The sequence below is a fragment of the Pollicipes pollicipes genome, unplaced genomic scaffold (genome assembly GCF_011947565.3).
Source record: "Pollicipes pollicipes isolate AB1234 unplaced genomic scaffold, Ppol_2.1 Scaffold_7261;HRSCAF=8764_pilon_pilon_pilon, whole genome shotgun sequence".
In the NCBI taxonomy this organism is placed as follows: Eukaryota; Metazoa; Arthropoda; class Thecostraca; order Pollicipedomorpha; family Pollicipedidae; genus Pollicipes; species Pollicipes pollicipes.
The window spans coordinates 26,032,858-26,044,439 of NW_023597054.1; the positions used below are offsets into that span (position 1 = coordinate 26,032,858).

The 11,582-nt window shown below is 51.1% G+C and overlaps 1 protein-coding gene across 1 annotated transcript; it reads right to left on the reverse strand.

Moving 5' to 3' along the window:
• Positions 1-1,248: 1,248 nt before the first annotated feature.
• LOC119111234 (ATP-dependent RNA helicase DDX55-like) lies at positions 1,249-11,433 on the reverse strand. The gene is given in 13 exon segments (XM_037235054.1): positions 1,249-1,429; positions 1,795-1,957; positions 1,959-2,050; positions 3,299-3,338; positions 3,848-3,974; positions 4,497-4,665; positions 4,951-5,156; positions 6,139-6,230; positions 7,332-7,503; positions 9,051-9,243; positions 9,690-9,968; positions 10,311-10,418; positions 11,194-11,433. Coding segments are annotated over 13 exon segments (1,785 nt in total). The 5' UTR covers positions 11,293-11,433; the 3' UTR covers positions 1,249-1,384.
• Between the last annotated feature and the right edge of the window lie 149 nt (positions 11,434-11,582).

Sequence of the window (11,582 nt, forward strand, 5' to 3'; positions counted from 1 at the left end):
CCTGTTTACATACGTGCCCCGGCTGAACTCCGCGACACGCAACATCGGTGGCGGAGGAACGCTCGGAACGTCGGACAGCGGCGTCGCGAATCGCCCCCCTTGCCTATCCGGCCCGCCATTAACATCACCGTGTCAACGGTAACTAGGGGTGATTTTCGAAACCCGGCACACATGCTTCAGTGCACGCGCTGGCGGTGCACCCGAGGCATGAACTTTCGCCTGCTCCCATGACCGCACTGACATGCATTGAGGGACCACTGCTGAGCTCTTCCTCCCGGAAGATTCGTCCGCGACTGCGTGCTACTCGATGCTCGAGACATTACTCAGTCGTCGTGCTGACCCATGACCGGCTTTCAGACTGTTAAGTGTAGTTTGAATGAATGGGGAATATTAATCGCAGTCTGTCCCGCACTGCGTAACCTAGGCATCTTATGCAAACGAAGACGGTTCGTAACACGAAATGTCTCCGAAAAGTGGGAGGCAATCATTTCGATGCCTGTTCTTATAGGATGAATGTCAATTTTATGGGAAGAGCACACCCTGGCGCGAGTCAATGCAGGGCGCCATCTTTATCCGAGGAGCGTTCCCTGGCGTGAGTCAGTGCAGAGCGTTAGCTTTATCCGAGGAGCACACCTTGATGTCAGTCAGTGCAGAGCGCTAACTTTATCCGAGGAGCACACCCTGCCGTTAGTCAGTGAAGAGTGTCATCTTTATCCGCGGAGCACACCGTGATGTCAGTCAGTGAAGAGCGTCATATTTATCCGGGGAGCACACCCTGACGTGAGTCAGTGAAGAGCGTCATCTTTATCCGAGGAGCACATCTTGATGTCAGTCAGTGAAGAGCGCCATCTTTATCCGGAGAGCACACCCTGACGTGAGTCAGTGAAGAGCGTCAATCTTTATCCAAGGAGCACACCTTGATGTCAGTCAGTGAAGAGCGTCATCTTTATCCGGAGAGCACACCCTAACGTGAGTCAGTGCAGAGCGTCATCTTCATTATGGACGCGCGAGTTGGCAGAAGTTGATACTGATCCCACTCGTGACTCCAGCGCTGGTAATTCGGACTTCAGATAGCACCAGCTTCTAGAATTAGTGCGTGCTTAAAGCAAAAGTCATGCCAGACAGGCTAGGCAGTCTGGACATGGTGCATGAACTCATCTATGATGTGTTCGGTTAAATTTTCGCATTTCTGAAATGCCGTAGGTCGGTTCATGTCCTGCTGGCCGAAGCACATGATCAAATACAGAAGATAAGAAGCGGAGTGTATATCAAACACATTAACAATGACACGCATGATCACCGGGCAGACCGTGAGGCTCCACTTTAAAAACAAGACAAAACATCCTTCACAGCCGAACACTTGCGGTCAAAGTACTGGAAGTCATCAGTCTTCCATGCCCATCGACTTGTCAAATTGCCGCTTGGTCATCTGTAACCAAAAACAGACATAATACACCTTACGAGCAAAAGACAATCTAAGTTTCGTACCGAAAATGTTAACTGGACGACAGGAATATATATATAACTGAGTTGAGTTTCCAGATTTTAATACCAAATATCTCACAAGCCCTTCATAGCACATGTCCACACGATAGGCAAAAGAAATGCGTCGATGATGCATACTTGTAATCGGCACTGAACAACCGCCACGAAGACGCCTAACCAACAACGTAAAAGCTAAGAACCGACTGACACAACGTCCAAAATGTGTACGCGTAACATGGCAATACTGGCAAACTGCGCAGCACACAGCACATACACGACCCCTACCCCACATACGCGCACAGTACGCACCTTTCCCTTCTTTAGCTTCTTAAGGGTCCTGGCTTCGCTGGCCATCTCGTCCCAGTCGTCCTGGTCCACCTCTCGCCGCCTCTTCTTCGCCTTCTTCGTCTCCTTGACCTCGCGCCGCTTCTTCTTCTTCAGCTTCTGCTGCTCCTTTTTGGCCTTGGCCTCAGCTCCAGGGCTTGGGCTTGGCCGGCTTGGCTCCGGGCCAGGCCCCCGTCTGCCGGTAAGCGGCCAGCTTGGCCTGGCGCGCCGCCTCGCGCTGCACGTTCCTGCCGGCCGGCGGCACAGACGCCGTGTGACGTCACTGCTGGCGGGTGACGGCGGGTTTGGGGCGGCGGTCAGCGGGCGCGAGCGACCCTATTGACGTCAGGCGCCTCGGCCGCCGGCCGCCGGAATGCCTTGATGGCCCACCGAGCGGACGCCGTCGGCCGGCACACCGGCTTGCTGCGGCGCGCCGGCTGCATTCCCAGACATGCAGTGCTTCCGGCCCGCTCGCTCCCCCTCCGTTCCACCAGCGGCCAGGGTCGAGTGGCGGGGGAGACCCGTTGGGTTTTACAAAAGCCGTCCCGGCTCGACCCGGTCCAATTTCCGGAGCCGGAGCGGGGTGTAATTGGACGCGGGAGGCGTGCGCGTGTCATATAGACGCGGGATTCGGCTGGCATGATTCCCAATCCGCCCAGACCGGACACAATTACAGCTCAGCGCTGGTCACACATATTGGACCGGAGCCACGAGAGGGCGCACGGCGTGGCAGGTGAGCAGCCAGCGGCGCTATCCACTGGTGAGGGCCACTGCCGGCTCCGACATTATCATCCACCGACGGCTCGGGCGGCTTCCTCGCATCTGAGGGTCTGCAGAGGCTGGGACCACGTGTTACGACTGAACTGGCGATTCGAGAAACACGCTATAGGCGTATCTACAGGCTCTACTGTCCGCAACGCAACTCTCATTCAGGTCACAGCATGTCACTCATGCTTCCCACGACTCCCTATCATCCAAAACGTCCAATTTTCATCCCAAAATGTTAAGAGGTTCATCCGGATTATTCCACGATATTTCATGACCCGGATCTTTAATGACCTGTAATTTCTTATCAACTTGTCGGCGGCATCGGTACAAAGAAAGGCTCAGTAATCTTACTTTGGGTAATTTTCAAGAGAGCCGGTTATGACCTCGCCCTGGTCTTCTCAGTTGGGCCACACAATACGCTCATCCCGGAACTCGTACCCAGTGTCCAGGGGCGTAGCGTCTCATTCAGTTGGAGGAAGCGCCCCCCCCCCCCTACCGCACGCACGACGCACGCACGACGCACGCACGTACGCACGCACGCACGCACGCGCGCAAGCATACGCACACCCACATCCACACGCTGAGAACAATCTGGGCTAAATCCACGAAGAATCCGTTTTCCGCGCATTCTGGGTTTAGGTTTAGCCACATTTCCCCGCTGTCCCCGCCCCCCCCCCCCCCCACCCCACCCCCACCACACACACTTATTTTGTGCAACTACGTCCTTGTCAGTGCCGCTGGATGGCGAGTCCAGCGTCTTTCTGTTGGATAAAAGAGACGGCAAACATACCGCCTGATCTATTATTGGCTGTTCATGCCACAGTCGCGACAGTTTTAGCCAGAAGCCACCATCTCACCCAAAACTTACCGACAAAACGTAACAGAATTGAAAAGGAAACAAGATAGCTGCCCCGAATTAAGGGACCTGTTCTGAGGGAAACGATGCCTAGCAAAAAACAAGACACTGGCCAGCCTTTACGATCTATAGCGTATGAATCAGGAGCCGGCTTCTTAATTCACGCATTATTTATACACATCCCACCCGGACCATTCATTTCCAGTGCACAGTCCCCCATGACGGCCCGTGGAGCCATACGCACAGAGTGCAGGCGCACCAGACACTGGTATCACCTGATACCAGCAGCAGGACATCAAAACTGCCTACACGACAATATCGGCGTTGGCGCAGGCACATTCCATGCAGTTACATTCACGGCACCGTGCCCGTCGTACACACGCACACAAGCATGGCGTCCGCATCCCTACTTACCCATACGGTATGGCGTTAAGGTCCACATCCGCAGGGGTGAAGTCCGTCACTGTCTTCCCCTTGAGCTCCGGCATCCTGGGCATCTGCAGCAGGCCCATGGCCGTGGCCAGCTGGCCTAGCGGCAGCTCTGGAGGTGACACGGAGTCCAGTCACAGGACAGCCCCAGGCACGCACGCGTTCGGGAGAAGTGGCCCCGACAGGCGATCTGTACCGCCGGCAACAGACGGTCGTTTCGCGCGCGGTGCCGACACCTCTTGTGTGCGCAAAACAGCGCCTTAAAACAGGGCACTGCGCTAAGTGAACATGATGAGATGCATTGAGGTGATAAATAACGCGATATAGCGCTGATTTTGACGTTTGGTTGTTTGGATAAGAGCATTTCGACCAGAAATGATCATTGGGAAGGGGGGGGGGGGCAACCGCCGAGCTTTAACCCGAGCATTTCGCTGGGTAACCAGTCGCGGTTCCCCTTACCACGGGGCTCTCGGCCCACAGGCGGGTATCGCGAGAACGAAGCAAGGCAGAGGATAAGAGGGACGGTGTATAATTTTTGACGTTATGCATACCGAACATGAGGGGTAACACCTCGCAAAGTCAGCCGGACGATGGCAGACAGCGCAGACGTGCTCTCTAACGTGAGCAGTCTCACCTTTCAGCTGGAATATGAGGCGGCACTCGTGCTTGGCGTACGCCTGCACGAGGGACACGAAGGCCCGTGTGGCGCGGTCGTAGTTGGCCCGGTCGGCCGTCTGCAGTCGGCGCAGCTCATCGGTGAACTGGGGCGGCTCCGGTGGCGCCGCCATCTCCGCCAGCGCCACCTGCCGCCCGCAGCGGACAGTGCCACATTGCCACGCTGACGTGATACGTAGGAAAGGCATCGTTGTTTTTCTCGCGTTCGGAGTTAGAAAAGCCCGCTTCCACACGGATGACACAACAATATCGCCGAACAGCGCCGAGCGAACAGAAGCAACTGAGCACCCTCGCCACTATTCATTCTCAAAACATCTAAGCACGACTGCAGCGTATCCACAGCATCTTCCTCGGCCCGACCCCGCCCCGGTCACCAGCCTGTCCGCGTGCCAGCCGCGGACCAGCCCGCCCACCTTCTGGTTGAGCTGCAGGAACTGGACGTAGGTGATCTCGGCGGGCAGCAGGAGGACGAGCGCGGCGCCCTCCCGGCCGATCCGCGCCGTCCGGCCGCACCGGTGCACGAATGCCGCGGCGGCCGACGGCGGGTCGTACTGCACCACCAGCTGCACGTCCGGGATGTCCACGCCGCGTGCCATCACGTCCGTGCACAGCAGCACACCTGCCCCGCACACGACGCAGCACGTCGTGAACGTCGGACGCCTGACATCGGCGCACAGCACAGACGCCTGACATCGGCGCACAGCACAGACGCCTGACATCGGTGCACAACAGCAAGCTCTCGGTGTAAGATACCTGACATCGACGCACGGCAGCACGCTCTCGGCGTCAGACACCTGACATCAGCGCACAGCAGCACCCTCTCGGCGTCAAACACCTGACATCAGCGCACAGAAGCACGCTCTCGGCGTCAGACATCTGACATCGACACACAGCAGCACGCTCTCGGCGTCAGACGCCTGACATCGGCACACAGCAGCACGCTCTTGACATGAGACACCTGACATCAGCGCACAGCAGCACGCTTTCGGTGTCAGACGCCTGACACCGGCGCACATCAGCATCAATGTCACTTTGCTAGTTTTGCTCCGATGCAAGGCAGAGAGATGCTTTCATTGTAGGGCAACTCCATTCGATCTGTCATCAATTGCGCAACAGCACGTTTTTGGTATTGCTCTGCGAAACAACTCATAAAATCGGGCGTGCCGGGCGACACTCAGTCGAATGAGCCTTACTGAACAAAACGTGACGCAATTAGAACTGTTCTTTTCTCTACTGAGACTAGACACCTAGTACTTCGCAACAACATCCGGTCCCTATCAGGTACAGTCAGCGCTTCTTCATGTATTCAAAATTTACATATATATATATATATATATATATATATATATATATATATTATCTTCATATCATATACTTTTTATTATCTATATTATTCATGTCTTCACATTCACATAAGAGCTGAGCCGAAACCAACAGCATTTAAAAGGCAAACACGGTGCACAAAAACTGGCGGACGAAATTCGGCCGATAAAAAATCTTATCTCCATGAAAATGGTAACTACACCAGAAAAACGCATGACAGTGTACTAAGGAAAATTTTAATTAAACCCATATATGATGTACACAAAGCAAGGTCTTACCTGACTCCATTTTTCGGAACTTGTCGAATATTTTGAAGCGCTTGCTCTTCATTTTTCCATGAATGCTTAAAACATTAGGACACTTGACTAGCCTGCAAAGAGACCCGCATAATGCGTAAGATAAGCACAAAAAACCGACTATCATAATCACAGGATAGTGCATTACCGCAGATCGAAGCACCAGGACCAGACATTCGAACAAAATACAATGCTCCCAGTATCCTGCCGGTCAATCGAATCAAAGGGAACAAGGATGAAAATCTAATATTTCGTAGCGGACGTTCGTACAGCGAATCTGTTGACAGGCCTTAATTTATTCCTTGTTTTAGTAATTGCACTGAAAGTAACGGACGTTCAAATAGCAACGAGGCACCGGCTAAACAAAGCTATAAAACCACCGAGACCATCGAAATCTTTCCGTTTACGCATCGGTGTTTTGAGCACGTCACAGCAAATTGTCGTGCATTTTGCGTATCAGGTGTTACGATGTCGCAGCTTGAATAATTGCTGCTTTCGATTCTTTTTATTGCCGGAGCATCCACAGATTCGGAACCTTTTTCATTCTCCGCATGTTCTTCGTCTTCCACACGCCTCACTTTTTGGCTCATAGCAAGATATGTAGTTACCTGATACAAGACATCTACCACTTCCAAGGACGTCCAGTTCTTACAAAGTGCAGTGACGGCTTCCCCACATATAGGCGAAAACGGACCAAAAGCGTTCAAATAATTAAACACGGTGCACAACAACTGACAAAATTAGATATCTATGTAGCATTATATTATGTTTGAGCCGAAATGTCATACAACACCTTATTCATTTGTGATCATGGGCACTGCTGGAAACGCTAAGCATTTCCATAAAAATTCCAACGATTGTTTGATCTCACCGCTTAATCAGTGTGGCTCGGTATCCTGAAGGCCAAATCTCCTCAGCAATACATTGCGGTACATATCTCTCGGCGATACCTTGCAGTGCCAAAGACCAGCGCCTTTTTGGTTTGCATAAACGCCAGGGGCAACTTTGATGACATTAAGATGATACCCATAATGATGATACCTGATCATATACCCATGAAGCCTAGCAATCGTGAAGCATTATCAGCCAGCGTCACGATTTTTTCAAGCAAAGGTTCAACCAGTTTAATCAGTTGCTGACAAAACTCGGGACCACAGCCCGTTCATACCACTCACTCTTTGATGACCACCGTAAGATATTCCACCATGGCACAGGTAGAGAAGAACACCATAACCTTCTCCTTTGAAGCCACCTTCTCACGCAGCATCTCAATCAGGGTGCCGAGTTTGTGCTTCGCTTCACAGATCATGTAGAAGTTCTCCAGCTGGTGTGGTGTTCTCGAAACTCCTAAAACAAAACAAATAAAAACAATCATGCCATGCAAACACATACGTAACTCGTACATATTTTGCGACAGAACAAATCAGAACCCATGACGATCAACGTAGGCCAAGCGGGAAACCACGGGTCCAACCCGGACTACCCTCCGGTTTTCGCATGGGGCACGACTGGCTAAGACTGTGTACGTTGGGGCTCGATCTCTGCGAACAAACGTCACATTGAGGCCAAACTACAACCATGTAATGAGATGCACGGCTCATGCTCCCTTGGCTGCCCAGAAGTACCGGGAGTACCACAATTAAATTTCATAACACAACAATCATAATTAACTGCACCATTGCCGAGAGTTGTACAGTTATTTGGCCACGCGGCTAACGTCTAGTTCAATCACATCCACCATTGGCTACCAGAATCCCAGTCATCCCTAAGACAGACGCCAGCGAACAAGTCGATATAAGTCCGGACTTTCTTCAGGAAGGCCCATTCCAACGTCCTCGACACCGTTACGTCACGGTGCGCACGGCATTTGGCGGACCACTGCAATGACCATATAACCGAAGAAAACGCGCATTTCATCACAAGGTGATGCGTTTCCACGATCCCGCATGTTGATCATGGCTACCGAACGTGTACGGTATTAACACATCGCCAGGTATTTGAGCGAGAATTGGGTCTACAGATGCCACTCGAATCAGTCTTAGTTGCTTCAGACATGCGGGTTTTAAAAATGACGCCAGGTAAACAAGTACGGATGTAAACATACGAAATTAAAAGATATCATGCTATCACTTAAAAGGAAAACCGTTACTGATTTTTGCCCCTAAGGCGAAAGCGCAATAAAACTAGTGAGACATACAATTGACTAATGCTCTACTTCAGCTCTACACGCCACAGATGCGGCCAATTTGATTCCCGCAATGCGGAAAAGGTCGAATTTGCCAGACTATTATGACATTTTTGCAAAGCAATGCAGCATAGCGCTCTCGAAAAGCAGATTTTCCCAATCCTGTCATACACTGCCCTGACTTAATGTTCTGCATGTTTCCAGGCCTCCACCACAGATATTTCCTTCTCAGGCATGCCCGCCTGCATCACGGCAGCCACCTATTTCCGTCGTCACTGCTTGGTTTAACGAGTCGCACCAGTCCTGAGCCGTGAGCCTGAGCCTCCTCCCCCCAGCCCCCCAGCCCCTAACGTGACTATTGCTACGGCAGTCCCGTGAGCCCTAGATTATCTGCTGTGACGTCATAATTTGGTCATCACTCAGGCCTGAAAATATGCCAAATACATGACCTAATAGTATGACTGCTCAGAAACATACAACAAAAACGAGAAACTCAATTAATACACGTCAAAATTCCACATAACAACCAGAGCCAACGACAGGTCTGTCATTCCGTTAGAGACAGAACGCCAAACGGCTCTAAGGTTTCCGACACTTCCATCAATGTCCGAAGCGTGCAAAGCGTCCATATTTCGGCGGCCGGTACCTTGCTTCTCGCGGACGGTACCTTGTTTCTCGCGGCCGGTACCTTGCTCCTCGCGGACGGTACCTTGCTTCTCGCGGACGGTGATGGCCACGGGGTTGCGCAGGCCGGCGCGGACCAGCTTCTGCACCTCGTCCGTCTGCGTGGCCGAGAAGAGACCCGTGCGCCGCTGGCGTGGCAGCCGATTCAGGATGTCATTCAGCTGCCGCTCGAAGCCCAGGTCCAGGAGCCGGTCGGCCTCGTCCAGCACCAACACCTCCTGCAGCGCGGGGAGCCACACGCTAGCCGGCGCCCGTACCCTGCCGCCCTTAGACCTGCGACCTCTCTGGACAGCAGCACGGCACGACAGTCAGCGGACTTAGCACCAGTACCTCGCGCACCGTTCGGAGAACAGTATAGCACGACGGTGAGTACCAGCACAACCTACACCACATGCCAACAGCATAGCACTGTAGTAAGCACCAGCACCTCCTGCATCCCACGGAGGTCCATACGCTCGCCAGCATTAGCGTCTCCCGTACCGCACAGCCAGCAGCACGGCTCGGCGCCACGGTCAGTTACACACAGCGCAGTGTCAAGACCTCTATCTGGCGCACATAAACAAATCAATGCTTCTGCAGTCAAGGGCAATGACTTATGGTTACCCCCATACCTTTCCAGCTACCCATAACGTCGAGCCCGACTATTTGTACACCAGCTACGCACCAGGCATCTGAGCGCTGCCTGCAGCCTCGCGCCCGACTCGCGCCGCTCAAGAAGATCGTGAAACCGGCCCGGGGTGGCCACGATAATGTTGCTGCCCTCTTCACTCAGCTTCTGAACATCCGTGGCCGGATTTGTCCCACCAATGAACAGCTGCCTAGAGAACTGAGGCAGCTCTAGCAGGAAAACGTCCAACACTTCACAGATCTGGGTGGCCAGTTCTCGAGTGGGAGATATGATGACTGCATACACATCATGCTTCCGAACTGCCATACACTTGCTCTGCAACATAAAGACCTGCATTAGGCAATGTGTCCAGATATCCAATATCCATACATGAACATATAAATAAATGTACACCACAAATTAGGAATTGGATGTGTGACAACTCAACATGCCATTGATACAAATGGAAAAATAAGTATAAAAGCAGTGTTGTTCAAAATCATGCCCTAACTTGAACCACAAGGAGAGAAATATGCCTCTAAGGTGCTGAACAGAGAATTTCCCCCAACTCACATTCACATGACTTGCAACACAAGTTTACAACTTGTATACCTGTATAACCTATTTCCACCCAAAACATAATATAGTTTCTCTGTATAGTGCAAATGCTTCACTCACCAGTAGGATTTCCAGTAGAGGCACTAAGAATGCTACAGTTTTTCCACTTCCAGTCACAGCTTCAACAGCAACATCCTTGTAGTTCATGAACTGAGGAATGCATGCTGCCTGTGGAAGTTCTGAGGATTAGCCAGCATTTGGAGATACCCAAGTGTAGTGAGTTCCCTGCAAGGCCTGCCTTTCCTGATGGGTGAGGCTATCATATAGCCTCAGCAGCCCAGCTTGTCATAATAGCTCCAATGACACACTGACCAAGATTTTCCAGTATGTGCCTTGTCAACTTCAATCAGGCTTTAATCAGGCTCAGAAACAGAAAAAGTGACATTTGGCACATCTTAGGATTCAAGTATGCCTTTACCTTTGAAGATAAAGACTCCCCTTGTTTAAAACAGTGCCTAAAGCATCTAAAAAACCTTAAAATCTCTAGAAATGTTTACTCTACAGTGCCTGGCTTTCCTGATAAGGTGAGGGACAGGTGCTTCTTTATACCTTCAGCAAATTGATTGTCATGAAAATTTGGATCACACTGCCCAGCATTTGCTCATACATGCATTTCTAAATGGGTGTCAGTATCTCATCACTAGTGTCTCAACATGGGGCTACACAGCTAACATAATTATTCCTTCAATGTTGCAGCAGAAATGACCTGTGTGGCTTGGTAAGAAAGAAAATCACTGACCTATGACCACCAAACATCAGCATGCAGATGACGTCAAACCCAACCACTAAGTCAATCACTGTAATGCTAGAAATGCAAGGTTATCATATTGTAAACAACAAACAAAATTTTAATTGAGAACGGAGGAGACCTGAGTACTTCTGGTAGTCATTTTATGCTTCACCTCTGCTGATTTAGTCAGCCAAAACATTTGCAGTCACATACCTGCACTGGTGTCATTAACTCGTACTCAAAACGCTTCAGAACAGCTCTCATCACTGGTTGCGACAACTTGAGATCCTTCCATGCCCGGCTCATCGACATCTTTCCACACCTATCAAAGTATATGAAAATAATGGATGAAACGAATCCCAAGCTTCCGATCCAAATATTCCAAAAATAAACGCGAACTCCTCAGACCCTAACGCGCGTACAGGTGCACAAGCGTGCTAAGCGACGCATGTAACGTGACCGTGACCGCTTTGCACATCTGTTTGACTTTGTAGCGCCGTAATGACTGTCTTACATTACTAAAGGAATTACTACTAGTGGGTGCAATGCAAAATGTGAATAAGAATGTAAATTTGACCACTAAATATCCAAAAAAGTGCAAA